Source organism: Mercenaria mercenaria, chromosome 9 (genome assembly GCF_021730395.1).
Source record: "Mercenaria mercenaria strain notata chromosome 9, MADL_Memer_1, whole genome shotgun sequence".
Lineage (NCBI taxonomy): Eukaryota > Metazoa > Mollusca > Bivalvia > Venerida > Veneridae > Mercenaria > Mercenaria mercenaria.
The window spans coordinates 63,560,550-63,582,024 of record NC_069369.1 but is presented as its reverse complement, the minus strand read 5'-3'; the positions used below and the strand labels follow the sequence as shown (position 1 = coordinate 63,582,024).

At 35.2% G+C, this 21,475-nt stretch overlaps 2 protein-coding genes across 2 annotated transcripts in view; both read right to left on the bottom strand.

Moving 5' to 3' along the window:
* The window catches only part of LOC123547282 (uncharacterized), a 38,182-nt gene extending 25,529 nt beyond the window's left edge, over positions 1-12,653 (bottom strand). The window contains exons 1-3 of the mRNA XM_053551562.1: positions 12,482-12,653; positions 3,378-4,306; positions 237-404 (exon numbers count right to left, since the gene is read on the bottom strand). Coding sequence (XP_053407537.1) covers positions 237-404; positions 3,378-4,275 — 1,066 coding nt within the window. The 5' untranslated portion in view covers positions 4,276-4,306; positions 12,482-12,653. The remainder of the gene's footprint in view (positions 1-236; positions 405-3,377; positions 4,307-12,481) is intronic.
* Positions 12,654-13,865: 1,212 nt separating this feature from the next.
* Positions 13,866-20,621, bottom strand: LOC128559551 (protein mono-ADP-ribosyltransferase PARP15-like). The gene is made up of 3 exons (XM_053551561.1): positions 19,097-20,621; positions 17,335-17,514; positions 13,866-16,716 (listed from the first exon to the last, which is right to left on the bottom strand). Exons 1-3 carry the CDS (start codon positions 19,206-19,208, stop codon positions 16,430-16,432), a joined length of 579 nt encoding a protein of 192 aa, XP_053407536.1. The 5' UTR covers positions 19,209-20,621; the 3' UTR covers positions 13,866-16,429.
* Between the last annotated feature and the right edge of the window lie 854 nt (positions 20,622-21,475).

Sequence of the window (21,475 nt, the reverse complement as noted above, 5' to 3'; positions counted from 1 at the left end):
GCTAATACCTGTAAATTTATGTAAGAGTGAGTTACAACAAACATCAGAGAACTCAACCATATAATGAATGAGCCATTTGACAAACATGTCCGCTGTGTCTACAGACAGTTGTTAAAAAGGGTCAATCCAACATACAGTGCGAGAATTTTCTTTCACAAGATCCAACAGCTCCAGTTTTGCTGTTCTGCAAAGTGTATGTATTTAGGAAAGAAATACAGATAATTATTAAAACATACCTTTTGGGTTTTTAAATGGAATATATGTAGCATCTACTTCTTCTTCATCACTGGGGGATCCTTCACTGTCACCAAATTCAGACTGTCTTGAATTATTAAAGTAAAATGCATTTGTATTTCTAGATGCAGATTTGTGAACACCTTTCACTTTGATTGGTTTTGTTGATTCTGAAACAGAATAACTAGGTTTGTTTTAAACTTATCTACATGTACTAGAACCAGTATCAATTATGATGTTTTAGAAAATATCAATATCCTGAAAGTAGGTGACAACGCGAAGCAACTCCTTCTGAATCATGCAATCAATATTTTTCATGATAAATGCTCAACCTGTTTGAAACAAAACTTTACTAAAGTATCTGAGATACAAACAAAGACAAGATTTAGTAAAAACAATTTTGTAGTTCCTAAAATTTCATCCTATGAGTCAAGGACATTCTTTTATCAAGCAATTTCTGATTGGAATGCTCTGCCAAGCAGCCTAAAAGATATAAAAAAATAAGCCAAGTTTTAAATCTGCTTTAAAAGCACATCTGTTTAAAGAAGTAAAATTACTTGAGGAAAGCCAAGCTATAAGTAATATTAATGTTTAGTTTTTTTTTAATTCAGGTGTTATTTAAACTTCAGTTGTTATTATTGAAGTACTCACTAAAATATTCTCTTTAATACTTTCTCCTTACTTTATTCTTCTTTCGCGTATAGTTTTTCATTGATGTTTCTTTTTTTCTTTTTACTTAACATATAATTAAATCGGTGCCGTAATGAGTCGAGGACTCTTTGGAAATAAGTGCTCTTCAAGCTACTTTCATGAGTTATCCTTGGTATAAGATTAGCGGAGAATAATTTAGGAAGCACGACTAAACTTGAAATAACTTTTTATGATTTTTTATTATTAAAATCACTGTCTTTTTATAACTTTTATGAAAACTATCTATTCGTATTTTTTAATCTATGTTTAAGCAATATTATGTGAATGTAAGTCACATGTTAGTTTTAGAATTGTTCGCTTAGTTTTAAATATCTTAGAAAATTTATCTTACGTAATGCGATATTTGTAATTTTAAATTGTATGATCTTATACCTGAATAAATATATCTATCTATAACAGAACAGAACTACATACTGACCAACTGCCGCAACACAAACCAAAGCTCTAAAAACTATTATCTGATCTGGCTTTGACAGAGAACTGATTGGGGACTCTTAATAATTATGGTAGGTTTTTCTGGTTAGGTTTCATCAGTTTACAACTCAAGTACATAAATTTTCATCTTATGATTTGATCAGAAAGTTTAAAGTTATTTTGATCTCATAAAACTGAAATGTTACAAGTGCTTGAAGTATTGCCATGCAATACAAAAGCACTCTACTGGAGGGCGAATAATTTTCTCTACTATAGTATTGCATAATGATCTGTATAAACAATATTGTACTTTACAACCAACAAGCTAAAATACAATATTTTGATTAAAATTTTCATATAAAAAAATCTACAGTACTGTTGTTGATCGCTTATAACATCCCATACCAGTTTTATGCTACCTGATGAAATACTGTGTTATATAAGTTATATATAATCCATATCACTCACTGCTTATCACTATGTAAATGATATAGCCTTGCCGATCTACTTGTACATGGGGTATTAATTCTCAGTTATTTGCTTAAGGTATTGGACCCCTAATAGTGATGTTTAAAAAATGGCATTTGCTTGGTATATTCTTAAAGTTGATCATGTTTCGCACTGTGTTGCAAATTTTAAACAACTTTTACCGTGCCGTTTTTTAATGGGTTTTTTTGTAAATTTTGTATAATTATAGGTTATTAACTTTGTATGTGGATATATGCACGAGTTCTGCAGCGGTGATATTGCGCGACTTTAGGAGCGCAATATTATCAGCGAAAGAACGAGTGCATATATCCACATACAAAGTTGATAACATTTTTATTACATATCCACTATCAAATGATTATTTTATATATCAATTATCGTTCTGTAACGAGATAGGAAAAACACGAAAAGAATTTCCCCGAAAAAGCAATAAACAAAGTAAACTGACGCGCATTTATATTTTTCACAAAAATGACGTCAACTTGTTGTCGCAACGTGCGCGTGGACGCCATGGACGTCACGTGATTCTTTCCATTACAACGTAAATAAAACATTCCACGTCCGATTTGAAAGCGTTCACGTCATGATATTGAAAAATATTGCACGATATAGGTCCATTGAAACCCAATGGAAAATAACTTTAGGTATGTAATAATTTATGATATTTCCTCAACTCAAGTAGAGACACATTTCAATGTGATGGCCACTACCTAAAACGTTTGCAGAGAATTCATTACTGCATTAATTTTGATAAAAGAAACATCAACTATTGTTAACTAATTATAAAACACAAATAAAACTGTAAATATATTTTGTTTTCTAGGGTGGCTTAAGTAAACAGATTTAATGGGAGAGACAAAAAATTTACTCCAACATTGAAAAATCAAGGTCGAATCCTATGCGTCTGTTTTGAATTTTGCTCACTTCATTCAAAAATAACCTTGGGGCAGAAGTAAAGCCTACCTGCATTTCTTCCACAATATGTAATCTAAAGAATGAAGCAAAAATAGAGCACTTTTACCGCATGTAACTCAGTACTTTTAAAGATGTCTAACTCTACCCCTCCTGATTCAGATGTAAATTCACTCTGAACAGCAAAAAATCGCTTATAAATTTCGTATTTTTTTATGCATTTGTTCATGTTTTGTACAATACATCCATAATCAGTCTTGAAAGAAGTAAAAACTTACTAGAAAATATGGAAAAGAAATTTTGGTCCCAATAGGGGCTTGAACCTATGCACCCCAGGCATAAAGTAAAAAGAAGATTTGTTTGTTTTGAGTGAATACGGAATTTATCTCACATCAAAGTGAGAAAATGTTCACAAAATATTTAAAATTTTCTCACTTCTCAGTGACATATATTCCATATTCACTAAAAACAAATAAATATCCTCTATATACAAAATATGTCCAAATTTAACTCAATACAAACGTTTATCTTTTTGATAGTTTAATTAGACGGGAAAATGTAGTGATGGTAGCGCAATTTGAAACACAGGGTATGTATTTATTGAAATTGACTCTTACCTGGAATTTTCAGCGTCCCAAAGGTCACTTGATGTGAGAAAATATTTTCAATTTCTCTGTTACGTTTGAATGTTATCTCTGTAGGAATGGCGTGAAGATTTGCCTTTGCCTTTTCTATTTCTTGAGACTTAATAATCTGTTCAGCTCTCTTCATGTAGATGTATATCTGACCTTCTCTTTGAGCAGCTTCGTTTTCATGAGAGCTCGTTATGACCTGTTTTATATCCGATGCCATTTTTTCACAAGTTTTCAACACGATTCCAATATCATCATTTTGCTTTTTCTTTTCGCTCGCTACTTTTCCTAAAATTTGGCAACGAAGTTGATAAATGCGATCATTTACATCTTTTTGGAATTTATCTATTTCTTCTACAACTCTTGTAGAAGCATTTACAATTTCACAATTCTTCTTCTCGGTCATTTTCTGCACGTAGTTCACGTACTCAAGAAGATCATTCAGCTTCTTAAAAGTGTCGATATACTCTTTGCTTTCAGTTACTCCCACGCATGTTTTTGGAATGTAGTCAATGTCACATCTTCTGTGGTCAAGTGTCACGCAGTCGTGGCAAGCAAGCGCTTCGTGTTTTAGACAGAAGAACTTAAGAATCTGGCCTTCGTGCTCGGCACATTTCTCTGTGACAGTACATGTTTCTGCTGATGATTTAGTGACATGTGCAGGCAGAGATGCTGTATTGTCTACCAATCTATGATTTCTGGAAGCCCTGTTTTTACGATGAAACCTGAAGCAAGTTACACACAGATGGTCTTGACAATCAAAGCAATATCCATGAGCTTCCACATCTTGTCCATCGACGAGACATGCGTCACAGCTATGCTCATAATCCGTTGCCGACCCTGACGACTGATGTTGCTCTGCTTTACGCCCTGGTACAGCCATACCAGAGGACAAAGTATCTATCCAATCATATCTAAAATGTTAAAAGAGGATGAAACGTTGTTATCTGTTGAGCAAGAGCTCCAAATAAGCTGAACATTTGCGTAAATACGCTATGAAATTTGAAAAAAAAACTTTGAAAAAATGGGGCTCTTAGTTGACGTGCACGATGTTAAATAAATCAAGCACATTCCTTATTAAGTCGAGTGAACGATAAACATGGGCTAGATTTTGAAAGCGAAAAGAAAGATATCGTAAGTAAACGGCTATTTATGTAATTTCTGTATCAAATATTTTTAAGTATTACAAGCTATGTCAGAACCTTAAACTAATTCCAACGTAATTTTTATCGATGATTTTTAATCTTTAGTTACATGTATTGATGCAAAAGAGGTAAATAATCCTCAAGAGAAAAACGAGCCAAATTCTGAAAATTAGATAATATTTCATTGTAGCTTCCATCAGATTTTAATTAAACAAAGTAATGTTAATTTATCTAAAATAAAATCATTTAAACGAAATATTAGTATCATTTTTTCATTTCTTTGCCCATATGCATACATTACATAATAAAGCAGTTCAAGAAGCATTTTATAAATAATTACCGTAACGGTTTATTAATTTTGAGTAAATGTTGGTGTGATCAAGTACCCCACCCGTCCGTAGTAACAATGTTTTACGAATCCTTTACGAATGTTTTGTTATTGTTTCTGACTAAAATACACATCTTTGATGCTCAACCCCTTTTGACTATAATGCCGACTTTGTTTTAGAAAAAAAATTATATTTGGTAAGAAACTCTATGTCCTATATATGTTCCGAATATTGATACCAATGTTCTGAATTTTGATAACCCGACGTTTTCTACGGACTTTTTTTCATGCCACTCCAATTCTTGCCCCATCAGTCGCGACAATGCGATAATATCGCATTTACGACTTGTCCAAAAACATATACTAATATACATACTAGATTTAACAATCCTTGCGAGGTTTTTGAGTTGCTTATAATCGTTCTCAATTTTCGCATGTCTTTCTTAATTCTCGCATTTGGAATTTGAAAAATCCCCACATACCAATTTCACAATGCGAGATTTTGTAAAACCTCGCTTTATCGCATTGTCGCGCTGCCGCTTGGGATAAATTCTGGATATTATGTATCAATACACCGAATAAATTTCTAACGACAGTCTCTGCTGAAGTCACTTCACTTCTTAAAAGGTGTAACAGTTAAGTGTATCCACCGTCACGGTGACGGTTTAAACATACCAATTTATATAATTTCTTCTCAAACATACGGTGTTCCGTTTGGACAATCGTGATATTTTATCTAATACTAAACCGCGATGCACGATGGTACGATGACAAAAACGCGATGGCGCGCTGTCACGATGATGAAACAACGATGGTACGATGGTGAAAACGCAATGGCACGATGATGAAATCGCGATAATGCGATGATATGATGGTGAAATGTCGATGTAATATCGCGTTTTCATCATCGTACCATCGCGTTTTCACCATTGCACCATCGTGCCATCGCGTTTTCATCATCGAACCATCTAGCCATAGCGTTTTCACCATCGTACCATCGCGTTTTCACCATCGTGCCATCGCGTTATCATCATCGTACCATCCGTGGTTTCATCATCGTACCATCGCGTTTTCACCATCGTGACATCGCGTTATCATCATCGTACCATCGTGGTTTCACCGTCGTACCATCGCGTCTTCACCATCGTGCCATCGCATTATCATCATCGTACCATCTTGGTTTCACCATCGTACCATCGCGTTTTCACCATCGTACCATCGCGTTTTCACCATCGTACCATCGCATTTTCACCATCGTGCCATCGCCTTATCATCATCGTACCTTCGTGGTTTCACCATCGTACCATCGCGTTTTCACTATCGTACCATCGCCTTCCGGTTAGAAATGTGTAATCCCGTACACTTGTATTTTTGTCAACAATAGATAGAATAGAATGTATCTCAGTGTATTTTGTGAGACGAAATTTACCATTTAGATTCGGCTGTTTTGCAAGTTGTTTTACAAAATGTTCAGTGCTCAGTTCATTAAAACTGTAAAATCTTCAAGGCCACGTCCTTTGTATTTTATGTATGCATGAAAGTAAATAAAAAGCTGGGTGTAATAGTCACATGGTATTATTCAAACTCAGCTTACTCTAGTATAATAGGATGTAGAAGGTACATAGTGCAATGTGAAAATGAGATTGTATCAAGCCTGTATTTTACTGGCACATATACTGTACCAGTGCGCATGACCACCGGAAGGCGATGATACGATGGTGAAAATGCGATGGTACGATGGTGATAACGCGATGGTACGATGGTGAAAATGCGATGACACGATGGTGAAAACGCGACGGTACGATGATGAAAACGCGATGGTGAAAACGCGATGGTACGATGACGAAAACGCGGTATTACATCGACATTTCACCATCGTACCATCGCACCATCGCGATTTCATCATCGTGCCATGGCGTTTTCACCATCGTACCATCGTTGTTTCATAATCGTGTCATCGCACCATCGCGTTTTCGTCATCGTACCATCGCGGTTTAGTATTAAATAAAAAGTCACGATTGTCCAAACGGAATACCGTACAAACACAATACTTAATAACGGTATATGCAAAAGGGTTGGGTAACAAGTCCTATCAACATTGTAACATACCCTCCCCTTAACAAATTTCACATACATGAGATTTGGCTACAAAGTTTGATATTCAAAAAGCTATGCGAAAAATTATTGAAGAAAAAGAGGAGGAAAAGAGGGATCCGAAGAAAAGATAGTAAGACGAAATCTAGTTAGATAGAGTACAACATATACTTTATATTTCGCGTGGTACTGGTACTTTAATTACTGTTTTGTAGATTCCTTTGTTGGTCATAGTTAAATTTGGACACAAAAGTCACTGTAGTATTTCAATCTCAAAACGTTTTGTATCCATGACAAAGTTTTGAACACAATGTAAAAATATTAAAACTATCATTAGCTGATAAAGAAGAGTTCCCAAAAAGTGAAGTGTCTATGTTTAAAGGGTGGTAGTGCTTGGTTGACTGAAACATAACTATTGTTTGATTTATAAAATTAGGACACTGAAAAAGATAGTGCTCACAATCTTCAGTATGATATCCACAACTACAACTAAACTCAGTGACTAGATGATTAGTAAAACGATCAAAATTCAAGTTTCTGCAATTATTTCTTAGTCAAGAATGATAAATTGAATATTTTCGTTCGCCAATGGAATACATCTCCGGTACTTCTGGTACTTTAAACCGTGTGGTCAATAATAACTTTTTTGAAAGCTGATAGGCTTTCTAATTGTCTTGTTTCAATGGGTAATTCATTCCACAATGAAACAGAAGATGGGATAAATGAACTAAAAATATTTCGGTACGTCTTCTTACGATCTCATAATCCTCATTATTTCTTAAGTTATAATTGTTATTGTTACAAACTACATTAGGATTAAATAACTTAGGTAATCGTGAACCATATTATGTTTTACTTTATACATTAATATTAATTTCTGATAAAGCCGTCTTTCGGACAAAGATACCTATTTCCTTATACAGAGTATTTAGTGATACGGATCGCGTTGTTCCAGTTACAAAATACAAAAACCTAACACCGGGCGACAATGCGAGGTTTTACTAATTCTCTCAACTATGTACATGTATCATTATTTAAGCGGAATTTCAATATCCTACAGAATCCTGTTGGAACCATATCGTATGTCGTTAGTCGCGCTTTGAGGTCGACGCACGACAATGCGATGCCATATCGCGACAATGCGACACAACATCGCGACAACACGGCACTACACATGACAATGCGACACGACACACGACAATAATATTATAGTGTCCTGTTGTCACATTACCGTCTTTTCTTGTTGCATTGTCGCGACGCGATACTCGACAATGCGAAGCGATATTTCGCATTTCTGTCTTAAAATTTCCAGAGTCGTGACTTTACCGGAATCGCGATACACAATAATGCGAAACGACATACGACAACGCGACGCTACACGCGAAGCAACGCTTGGCAATGCGAAGCGACATTTTAATGTCGTGTTGCATTGTCGCAATGTCATGTCACATTGTCGTGCGTCGACCGCAAATCTCGACGGAAGACAAACGACATGTTGATAAATACAGGAGGAAGATATCGTTTTGCACCGCCTTCTGAAAGTCTTCTTGTGTTCCTGAAAATGTTGCAGACCAGTGCAAATGAATATGAATCTGTTAACATTGTCTATGGGAAGATGAAACAGTTTGGCACCACATCCTGAAGGTCTGCGAGTGTTCCTTTATGTATCACTGACCAGTGCAAATAAACTGGAGCCTGCTAGTGATGTCAACAGGAGGAGGAGCTTGTTTGACAACACCTCCTGAAAGTCTGCGATGTCGCGTCGCATTGTTGTGTCGCGATGTCGTGTTGCATTGTCGCGTATCGTGCCGCATTGTCGTGATTCCGTAATTTCCTATTGCGATATTTAAGAAAGACATGTGAAAAATAAGACGAAAAATATCGCCCTAAAAGCCTCGTGAGGTTTGTTATATCTCACATGTATATATGTTTTGGGCCAATTCGTGTGTTGGTGAGGCGATAATTAAAGTGGCACGAACAGAATTCCGTACCTTTTTGACAAAGATACGGAATCCTTCTTACTATATTCTTTAGATATAAATCATATTTAGGCAAATGAAGGGAAAGGCAAATATGAGTGCATCACTCATGCAGTCAGGAGTTAAATAAGTAGAATTAAAACATTGTCATGACGTCACTCCTTTGTTCTCGCTGTATTGTATTTTTAATATTGGACTGCTTTCAATGGGACTTAGTACAATATTTTCCACGTGGAGTCCAATATTATTTTAATATTGGACTGTGTATTTAATATTGGACAGCACGAGGAAAACGATTTATATACAGAATTAATGTTTTCGTGTAGTCCAATATTTATCAATACATGTAGTGAAATTCCATATAGAAATATTATAATCAAATGAAAGCAGTCCAATATAATAACACAGTACTGATAATAAAAAGGAAAATTAATATCAAAACTAAGTTTTATGTATAGATCTAGATGCATAATATATATGGACAAAATCGCAAAAAGTTAAAAATAGCATTATACATATTTTGCATGCATCAACGTAGTCTTACTCCCTAAACAACAACTTCCTAGAGCAACAACTTCCTCAATATTGTTCACGTTTTCAGTTTCAAAAATTGTGCAAGAATATATTGCTCTCTGTTTAAAAAAGCAGTTTTATTAGACCAATCATGATTATTCTTTGAGGCCGTACTGTCAATGGCCTTTATGATTTTGTGAAGTTTACATGAAATGTCATAATACTTTTCAAGTAATGCTCCGGACAAGCCTTATTTTGTATAATAAAGGGAGATAATTCAAACGCTAGGTAATGCCGTTAATACTTTTCAAGTTATACTACGGAACGAGCGGACAGACGGAAGGACGGACAAAGTGTCAACTATATTCTCGCCTTTCGGGAAGCATAAAAATAATAGTAATAATCATTTACGATTTACGAATGTTAAGTGAAGCATTACATCCTCGTATACATAGCTCATTTTTGTTATGTCACAATCCATTTTTTTCCGAATTTATCCATACATCTGTACATAGAAAAAACTAAACAAATGCTTATACGTTTATGAATGTTCATGTAAACCCCTGAAAATGATTTGAGCCGCGTCGTGAGAAAACCACACAGTGCGTTTGCCAGGCTGGTTACATTGTCCGATCGGGCTTTCGACATAAAAACAAATATTTCTTGAAAAATAGTAAAGATATTTCTTTCAAACTTGCTCTATTGATTAAGCATTTCATATGATACAAAGTGAAACAAAAATAACTTTGTTGCCTTCAGTTTTGATAGAATTATTTCCCCTTTTCAATAGGATGGTTTTCGCATGGTGCAGCTCATATTTTTGTTGTGGGGTTTATGTTTATTTGAGTATTACATTCGTATTGAAAAAAAAAATGTAAAAAAAAACAGGATGGTCATAAACCTTTCAAAATATAAACGTTTATAGCACCCTACGAAGAACAAATTGCCTTCATTTCTTGTGTTTGAAGCCAGTATGAAGCATTTGTTCACATTTGTTCAGTCTGTGAGACTGCCTATTGGAAAAGAAAACCAACTGCAATTAAGGGACACATGTACTTACATGAACCTTAGTTTTGCCGAGATATCTTTTAATTTTTTACTCGTATATTCTATTTTTGCTATTTTTTATGACATACTGAGATTTTAGTGAAAATAAATCTAATGAATTCAAAGTGAATGATATCAAATATATTTTTCAGTACTCCAGTTAGTACTACATTAAACATCCATTGTGATAATAACTTAAATAAGAGTAGCTTCGAGTGCATAGATAAAATTCATATTGAAAGCAAGTTTTCCTTAGTTTTCAGCTTCCGCCTGGCTGTTATGTTCCGTGTATTAACCGGTTTAAAGGAACGAAAATAATATCACAAGTTTAGAATGGTTTTGACTTACCAGTAGCTGTATCCGATAATATATTAAAATTGTCTGTTCTGTTTAAGTCTTCTTGCACTAAATTTGAAGATTTTCGGGCAAATTCATGTACAACCCAACAAAAACTGTCATTGAACTAATAAATCACAACAGTATATTGCCAAGCGTGTAAACAAACAACCCATTTTCTCATTTAGTGCACATGCAGCAATCATTTTCTCCAGCTGTCCGATTCCAACTACGCTTTCAGTGAAACATTATCCTAATTCGCCATACCCTTGTAAATTTTAATTTGACAAAGCAAGTTTCCTTGCTCACACTTAAATAAAAAGAACATAATCACTTTACCCTTGCCATGAATTAAAATAAATCCATTTTTTTTTTTGTTTCTAAAACGTCACAAAATTTCTTTCCTCCCACCGCCACTTGTGATAATACTACTGCTTATTCCGTACATGTGTAAACACAATTAATAGCATCACGAGAATCCCGGGCTAAAGAAAGTCCAATATTACGAAGGCGAGAAACCCAAGAAAAACGCATTCATGCATTATGAGAAAAACGTGCGTAAAATAGTCATGAGGTCCTACTGAGTATTTCATAATCATATAGCAACTGTTATTAAATGCGGTAAAGTGAATAAAAACCGAATTAATTTAAGAAAATTTAACGTCAATGGTTTATACGTATTTTTTATACGTATTTTTTTATTGGTTATGCCATAAAAACAATGTTTTAAGTAAGATATAAGCCTCAAACGATCCAATATGTAAAATACTGGACGGTCCTCAGCGCTAACGCGCTTCGGACAGTCCAGTATTTTACATATTGGATCGTTTGAGGCTTATATCCTATACATAATACTATTTGAACAATTGAGACAAAAAACTTAAATTAACAGTAGAAATCTATGATTAACTTCTCCCGCCGCTAATCAATATAACTTTTAGAGAAAAAAATAGCGGGGCAAAATGCTCTTTAATCTAAGCTTATATCTGGAGCAGTATACTCTTTGCATTCAAAAACAGTTTAAATACTGTGTTTTTTGTTTTGTTGTCAGCCCTACTTAGCTAGTAAAACAGTTGCGGTATGTTGTAAAGAAATCTAAATTCTTACTAAATATCGGATGAACAGAAAATTTATTATAAAGAAGCGACATGTGTACTTCTAATTTTACCTTGGCATACACAAAACTTGTTATCTAAATAAATAAAAAAACTTAAATGATCCAAACTGTAAGGGAAGCCTTTTACATGCTTGTCTAATATTATACATAAAACGGAAATACATGCAAGTTTAGGATAAATAAAAACATCGTAACTAAATTCAATTGTTCGTAATGCATTAATTGTAGTCTTTATAAACTGCGCCACATGTGTATGTCAGTCGCGTGATATAATACCGTGTTACAGTTAAGCATTAAAATCAATATCGTGTTAATTACCTGTGCCCGCTTTTCGGAAAAATCTATTTCGGATGTTTATATTGCTGATCGATTGCTACAATATTGATATACCTAATGACTAGCACGTTTTGGCACATAAATTGATGAATATTTAAAACAATAATACTTAGCTAATACTATACATTTAGACCTATTGCAAAACAGGAATTTCATTGTATGATCTTTAACTTAAAACCCAAAGAAAAACTCACCTGACCGTCACCAACCTGGTATGTGAAACCTAAAGTTGATCATGTTAATAAAACATGTCAAAGTCCTTCAAATTTAGCATATCCGACAATTTGAAAACAATCTTACATTACGACCTCTAAATGATCAACACACGATCCAAGTAGCTAGGTTTGTAGTAATATCGACGGCTTTTTTACTAGGTATAACCTGGTTAAAGCGAAATAAATCGCACAGTACGGTCTGTTGATCTAGTTTGCTCCTCTTATTGATATAATATTCTTTTACACTATGTTTAAAATTCAGTTTAAAACTATGTTAATTTTACATATATTTTAGTAAGATTAAGAAAGAAGTCAAAAGACTATTGTAAATTTACCCATCAATAAAACAGTGCATGGTTTAATAACAACACTATATTAAAACGTTTCTATTTTAAATTGCATAAAATGGAGTACGAAAACAAATAAACACGTTCTGAACCTAGTAAAAAAATTACCTAAGTTAGGTAAATAGATTGGATTTATATCTAAGAGGAGAAATAATCTTCATTAAATTGAAAAATAATATCAAACAACTTGAAACAGGTACAAGTAAAGATAACGAATAAAGGCGTAAGGTAATCTTAAAAGTTTGAAATGTAAGTAGACGTAAAAGTTTATGGCAAAATAAGTATGTGTGAGGTTCGGCGAGATACAGGTTCTGTATAATGAGTTATATAAGTGTTATATGTATTCATGAACAAATTTTAATATTTAACGTTTGTTTCAGTGGTAAGGCCGGTATCCTACTAGCGTACAACAAAATAACTGTTGTTTTTGCAGGAGTTATTCGCTCATCAGAGAAGAGATGACAGTTGAAAAGGATATAAATCTTCTATTTCACCGCACTAACAGAATGGTTCCTCGCTAATGCTTTTGGAAAACATCTTGTTTAAGAACCTTACAGTAAGCTCTGAAATGTGGGTGAACGATTTATGACTTTCGAGTGTCATGATGATAATACATACTTCCGTACGATTACAAGTGAGTTTTGTATTTTGTTTCTATTCGGTAAAACGTCAAAAGACACTATTCATAGGTTATATAGCGATTTTCCAGCTTTACATGGTTGGGAAAATCCCAGGTGCCCTTCCGGGTATTTTTTCAGACATAAGCTTGCACATTTTCAGAATATTGCAGCTCATCCCCTCAGTTATGACAGCTCGCCCTCTATGCAGTGACAGAGTGGCAGCTCGCCCTATAATCAGTGGTAGCTCGCTCTGTACGCAATGTATCTCGACATTTTGGTCATGGGCTAGTACCAGACAAAATGCGATTACAATGACTGGGGTAGGGATTTGTAGGGATTCAAAAACTTAAACATAACGGATTTAGGTACTAGTAAAATGAATACTATAAGACACTTCAGAATTTATTTATTTTTACTTTCACTAGATATATGCTATACATATAAAGCGAGTTCATTTATTCACTGTAAAACGACAAATCTAAATACAATGTAGATAAACTATGAGTTACTCCTACATGAAAGAGCTATCTGCTCCAAAAAGATCATAATCATAAAAATGGTATTTGTTTTGCCTGTAGGACTGGGATGGGGCTGGAGACACATTCGCAGTACTGTAAAATACTTATTTGCTGTAATGTTGATGTGCCCTTACCCACAAAACAGTCCAGTCAGTGAAAATGTAATTCTGCTTCCTAGCATATTTTAGAACTGAAATTAATAACACCATGTCACGTATAATTGTATTGTATTTAGAGCAACTGTTTTTCTCATACATCATGTAATATGATTTGAGATGAAATAAAGTGTTGTCTATGTATATGTCTATGTCTTAAGAAATAGCTACTAAGAGGAATCTGTAATTCAAAATTATAAAAGCACACAATGCAAAAAGTTTCAAAGTTTTTAACTTTCAAACTGACTGCCAAAGAATAGAGAAAAACATTAAGAAAGCAAGCCCTGATCAGTTTAACGCGGGGAATATATAGCAGAGAGTGCTCACAGTTCGCGAGTTTGGGTTTGTGTTGTACACAACTCTCAGCTGTGAGGTGTGCGCAAGACTGCAAGGTGCGATGACCTGAAGGCTAAGACGACAGGAATGTGTGTCGTTTTTTTTTTTCAACAATATATATGCATGAAACTACAATAATAATACAAAAATCATCCACTGAGAATGTTTTCACTAACTACTTAAACGTCTAAGGATTAAAATATTTTCTTTAAGCGGCTACATTTGGAGACGCCTGCTAAGCAAGTGCTCACAAAGAAAAAGAATACGACCGACATCTGCACTGACGCAAAACAATATCAAATTAAATACATCATTTGCTATCTGATCATTCAAATTTGTATACAAGATAGCGTGATAAAGGATGTAACTTCAATCTAAACAAAATTTCACAACTGTTACATCCCATTTAGGATAGGTTAAACCTTTAAGCCAATGCTATGGAACATGAAGGGAGGTTGCAATTCTCATTAATTACCTTCCATGTACAAACTCAGTCAAAGTCTGTTAATGATAGTATGTTTGGTTGCGTTTTACACTTCTATATTGTCTTCATATGATATCTTATAGTTTAATTGGCAAACCTTTCTAATTTAGATAATTATATCGGAGTTATATATAAATGTAATGTACTGTATTTACGAAACACTTGCTATATTGACACTTTCATAGACTATAACAATACAAGCTTTGATTGACAGTATATGGGTGGCATGCTTACTCTTTTCATTATTCTTACTGATGACAACTGCCACCGGATTAATTCTTCATCTCGTTTATATATTATATACGATGAAAATATTTCAAATACATTAACCCACAGCCTGCTAAATTTCTAGTGGACTTGTTCATCATTCAGTTCGGGCAATACCGTTTATTATTCAAAGGGGTGTTCACTGAAGATTTATAGACTAAATAGCGAACACATGTGCAGGCTGATCTTTGTCTGTACTGTTCGCAAAGGCGGAATCACTTGCCTCCAACAGGCTAAAGGTAAAACAAATTGCAAAAGGAAAGATAATCACGATAAATAGAAAATATACAATTGAAAGATAACGTGTATAAATTGTTCGTACTTTTGATTACAAAGAATTCGTAATCAGGAGCTAAAGAAACACAACACAGATACTAAGAGCCAATAGAAATAGATACATTTCAAGTACGTATTCTCTCTAAAGCTACAGTCACACATACGGATATGTCCGTGCGTTGAGGTACGGTGCGGATGAGATCGGTTTGTGGCGGGACCGAAACGGATAAGAACGGAGCAGTACGTCTTAATACGGGAAAAATGGTGAGGAACGGGGGACAAAATGATACAGAAGTACATAAAAGTACGGATAGGTACGGCGTACTACGTTGAACTACGTTTCACTGCGCCTGGAAAAATTGCCTAGCGCGTGCATGGGTATGCTGTGAACTACGTTGAACTATGCTTAAGTACGGCAATCTCGGATAACTACGTTCATCTACGGATCAATATGCATGACTACGTTTGCATTAAGGTTCAGTAACGGGTCGGTAAGTTTCATATTAATAGGCCACGTGTAGCCAACGTTTTCATTACGATTATCTTTGACATCATGCCAAACTACGGCAAGGTACGTTCCAATACGGATAACTACGTTTAGTATGTTAAACTACGGATGAATAAGTTTAGACAAAGTTCGACTAAAGTCAAGCTCAAACGGCTACGGATCGCTCAAACTTTTGTGCATGTTCAAAATTTGGAGAACTTGCAAGTTTGGGACAAGTCTTGAATACGTTTTGACCAAGTGTTGGTACGTATTTATACGGATTACTACTTTGAGGTACGGCTCAGGTACGGATCGATACGGATTATTACGTTTCTATCCGTGGCTAGACACAGCTGTCCGCGCCGTTTGTGTGACTGGGGTATTAAATGAAGCCTTTCCTTTCAGCAGTGCATGTATAAGTATGTATGAAAACACGTTTATCTGTAGGTTATTAAATGTTCCGGATATGCTTGTGTGTCATTGAAGACGACAAACATAATTGGATTTCCAGTACTGTTGGTGACAGAATCATAGAGAATGTGCGGCTTGGATTTATCTATTGCTGGTGGCACTCGCATGTCGCTTGATCCATCGCAATAGTTTCCCGTCAGTACCAAACACCGATACATCCTCTTGCTTCCGTCACTACCTGGTGGCGAGTAAGTTCCTTGGTCCATATAGCTTGCATTGACTGCGAAATATACACCTTGGCCTATTGCGGTCGCTGGAATAAATATATAATTACATTTAACATCGTAAAAATATATTTATTAGGTTTTAATTTAAATAAACTAGAGCTATCACTAATGGCGATTAATACTCCCAGGCGCCACTTTGACAGAGGGAAAGGAAAATGTTATTATTATGAACTTGTAACTTGACGTTTTTAACTGGGTTGTACACACTGCAAGTCGTCTTCTTGGGGTTAACAGCTGATGTAATGTTCATGAAAATCCTTCAAGTGGTTTTAAGATATAGAACCTATTTGGTTTTTGACCTTTAGTGTGACATTGTCCCTGGGTTGTGTACTCTGCATATCCTCTGGATGAGGGTTACAATTGATGCTAATTTTTTAAAAATACATCCAGTGGTCAAGAAGATACAAAATGCGTGACTTCAATACAAACCCTAAATACATTGTATTTTGGTTCAATGCCTACCTCCATTTTAACAAAGTGACATGATATACATACAAAATGAAATTTGAAAGGACTAGTCATTTCTACGCACAACAGGAAAAATCAGTGGTGGGAAATATAATACAACAAGAGTGTCTCCCACCACTCGCGAGTTTAAATAGGTCTTAAGAATCTCCAACGTACAAATGCTCAATTCAGCTTACCATTTCTTGAACAGTAACTCCTGTTTAAACCATGTGAATTGATACTTTGTACGGCATAATCAGCAGTTCCATGCCACAGTATCTTTTTATTACCCTTCTTGTTAGGGTTATTTGCGTTCATCATTTTACGCTTGGCTGCGTATTGTGTATATAAAGTTTTATTCTGGATTCTTTCAATCTGAAATATTCATTTTTACAATGTATAATCTTGTCTTTACTAGGCACTTTCGAGAATTTTAAAGATAAAATAAAACACAAGGTTACATGATTAATGAGGGTCCTCTGTGACCGAGTGGTTAAGGTCTCTGACATTTTATCGTTTGTCCATCACTTCTGTAGGTTCGAGCCCTACGCAGGCTGTCATACAGCTAAACTATGGAATGTCCAGGTAAAACGTAATAGTTTGCCTGTGCCTGAAATTATGCCAGAGAGGCAAGTGATATCTTTATTCACCATGAAAAGCAGGAGAGGTGCCATATGACCTTAAGTTGTGCCAGTGTGACTTATATCCAACAAAATACACAACATAAACTAAAGGACCATGGTGTCCCTATATCGCTTACATGTGTTTAGGCGCTTGCTAGAACAAATTTCTTTGCTTAAGCTTCAAAAATAAAAATCTAGGTGAGTAGGTCAAATAAGTCTTATGTTAAAGTAGGGACCAACCGGGCGTGGCCTATATTGACCACTGGCTCATGAATAATAAAGTTTTGTTTAGAACCACTAGAGCGTGCCACATACCAAATATCTAAACTCTGTGCCTTATGGTCTCAAAAATATTTTAAAAGCTTTTTCCAATATAAGCCAATGTAAAATCTGTTGACCCCGAGGCGCAGTCACTTTTGACCCCATGGTCATGGCTTGATACGATCAGGAAATGGGGACTTGATAAACAAACTTGTTGAGCACCAGATAATACTAAGTACCAAATATATAAGGTCTGGACCTCATAGCTCTGGACAAGACGCTTTTTGTAAAGTTTTTTCCTATATGAGTCAATGTAAAAGAAGGGAACCCTGGGCGCGGCATACATTGACCACAGTGTCATTTTTCAGACTGATCATTGTTGAAGTATTTGAACATGCATTTTGTGTGATGTACGGAAATTTCCATTCTATAGAAAGTCATGTTGTTGGAGATCACAAAAAGCCAATTGTTTACCCTTTTAGGGGACATTTACTCTGACACCGTCGGTGGAATATGGCTGGATCAAGCAGGGAATCGAAATCCTATGGATACAAGTTGTGTTCAAGCTTGGTTAAAATCAAGTTATAAATAAAAAAAACCGCTTTTGTGCAGACATGTCCAAAATAGCTAATTTCTGGCCATTCCAGGGGCCCTAACTCTGGAACTCATTGTTGAATATGACTGGTTTAAGAAAGGAACCGAAACAGAAAAGTGATACAAATTGTGGGCAAATGTCGTTTCAATCAAACCATAAATGAAACCGCTACCACCAAGCCAAAACCAAAATAGTCATTTTTGTCCTTTCAGGAGCCCATGGAGGGATATGGCTGGTTCAAGAAAAGAACCAAGATCTTATGGTGATACAAGTTTTGTGCAAGTTTGGTTAAAAGCAAATCATAAAAGAAACCACTATCGTGCAGACAAGAATTGTTGACAGACGCACGACGGATGACGCACGACGGACATCAAGTGGTCACAAAAACTCACCTTAACCCTTTGGCTAAGGTGAGCTAAAAAGAGCCATGATGAAACATATTGTTTCATTAATGGCAAAACTAATGAAATTATATTATCTTCACAATAATTGGCTGCCTTCCTAACGTTTTAGTAAACTCGAATACCACTTTACTGTACTCAAAATCTGTTTGATTCAAAGTCACACGTTTCAAGTTTTCTTTATCTTCCATTGAATTCGGAATATCAAAACTAGCACCTGAAACCAGAAAATGCCGATAATATATCCTACTACTGAAACCTTTTTTAAACAATTATCAAATCAGAATGTGTCATAATATATGGCTACATATCTAAAACTGGCTTCAATACAGCAATTATATACATGAGCTTTAGTTTCTCTACGCATGGACACGTGTCAATATAACTTCGTTTACCAGACAATTAAGAACAGTGTATGCCTAATAAAATTTCACCATTTGTCTGAGACCAGTGATTATAGTACATCTGCTTCTGACATCACAATATTCTACATGTCATATGGCATTGCTCTCATAATATTTTTCATGACCGTAAACTGTTAACTTACGCCATTTTTGACTGTCATAACTATAATATTACTTATTGACAGTTTCAAGTGAAAAAAACTGCTTTTAGACAGCAATTAGAAATCATTTGCTATAAGAAGTATAACAAAATAACAACTTAAATGCTTCGCCTATTTACCCGCAACGAAATCTCTTCGTATCATAGAAAATTTGGTATTTGGTTGTTTGATATCATGCTCCGTCATATTTCCGAAATCACTCTCGTATTTGTAATTATTCACGTAAAACGACATTTCTGCAGATCGTAACTGGCTATGTATAGCATCAAAAACCTCGAGCTACAGTCTATACATTGCTATCATATATTATCTTACTCCAGGGTTGTATACCTTTCCAAAAATCACTTTGAGAATTAATCCCCCGAGATGGTACCAATCAACCCTATGGCTCATGTACTATTGCATGTAAAGCTTTAACCAGAATTTTCCAAGTCCAAATGGCGGCATTATTTGCTCAAAATACATGTCAGAGTTATGGGACTTGACCCAGTGAGGTTGGTAATTGATCTAGAAAAAGAAAAAATAAGTTTCAAATCTATACGCCTTTTAGTAATAGCTTTATGTACTTGCACGTAAAACTTTAACCATAATTTTCCAAGTCCAAATGGAGGCATTATTTGCTCAAAATACATGTCAGAGTTATGGGACTTGACCCAGTGAGGTTGGTAATTGATCTAGAAAAAGAAAAAATAAGTTTCAAATCTATACGCCTTTTAGTAATAGCTTTATGTACTTGCACGTAAAACTTTAACCAGAATTTTCTAAGTCCAAAAGGGGGCATAATTTGGCCAAAATGAAGGTCAGAGTTATGGAACTTGGTGCTATCAACTAGTTTTATAACCCTGAGGACACTTGTTAAGTTTCAAATCAATATCTGCATTAGTTTTGGAGATGGTAACTTGCATGTAAAGCTTTAACCAGAATTTTCTAAGTAAAAAAGGGGGCATAATTTGCTCAAAATACATGTCAGAGTTATAGAGCTTGACCCGGTGAGGTTGGTAATTGACCTAGAAAAAAGAAACAAATAAGTTTCAAAGTTATATGCCTTTGGATGATGGCTGTATGTACATGCATGCAAAAACTTAACCAAGGTGTGACGCCGACGCCGACGCCAACGCCAGGGTGAGTAGAATAGCTAGACTATTCTTCGAATAGTCGAGCTAATAAGAGCACTGCAATGCAGAGCAATATACACAAAGCAAAGTGATATATGACCTTTGACACCTAAGTGTGACCTTGGCCTTGAAGTGAGTCATCCGAAACATGCGCTCTGCATGTCGTTTCGGTGTGGTGAACATTTGTGCCAAGTTTCTTTGAAATTTGAAAAAGTAACAGAGCGAACACGAAATGAACTGATCTGACCTTTGACCCCAAAGTGTGACCTTGACCTTGAAGCGAGACATTAAAAACATGCGCTCTGCACATTGTCTTGGAGTGGTGAACATTTGTGTCAAGTTTCTTTGAAATCCTTTAAGGGGTTCAAGAAGTACAGAGTGGACACGAAATTGCTGACGGACAGACAGACGGACAGACACCGGAGATATAATAACGAAATATATTTCCCTCAGATGATTGTAAGAGACACGTCAGTATTTAACTGCCAAGCTACAAACGGGTTATCATCAGATACAAATGGGGTTTTTTACGATTAGCTATTTGTTTATGATGAGATAATATTTGATTCTCACAAGATTTGAAAAATAAATTTATAAAATATGAGATAATATTACAAAAGACACATATTCAAAGATAAAATATATGAATCCCTGTACGTCTTGATCGGGTACCAAATTATACCCTGTCATTTTTCAATGAAATTGAAATACGCATGTATAATTAATTCAGAGGAAGTTTCTTTAAGCCAAATATCAACACTATTGTATAATTTTATCA

Excerpts from the sequence above, each read along its gene's own strand:
- LOC128559551 (XM_053551561.1), bottom strand. The coding sequence starts at position 19,208 with ATGGAAGATAAAGAAAACTTGAAACGTGTGACTTTGAATCAAACAGAT. Across the intron at positions 17,515-19,096 it reads AAGGCAGCCAATTATTGTGA|AGATTGAAAGAATCCAGAAT; the intron begins AGATAATATAAT and ends AATGAATATTTC. Across the intron at positions 16,717-17,334 it reads GAGTTACTGTTCAAGAAATG|CGACCGCAATAGGCCAAGGT; the intron begins GTAAGCTGAATT and ends TATTTATTCCAG.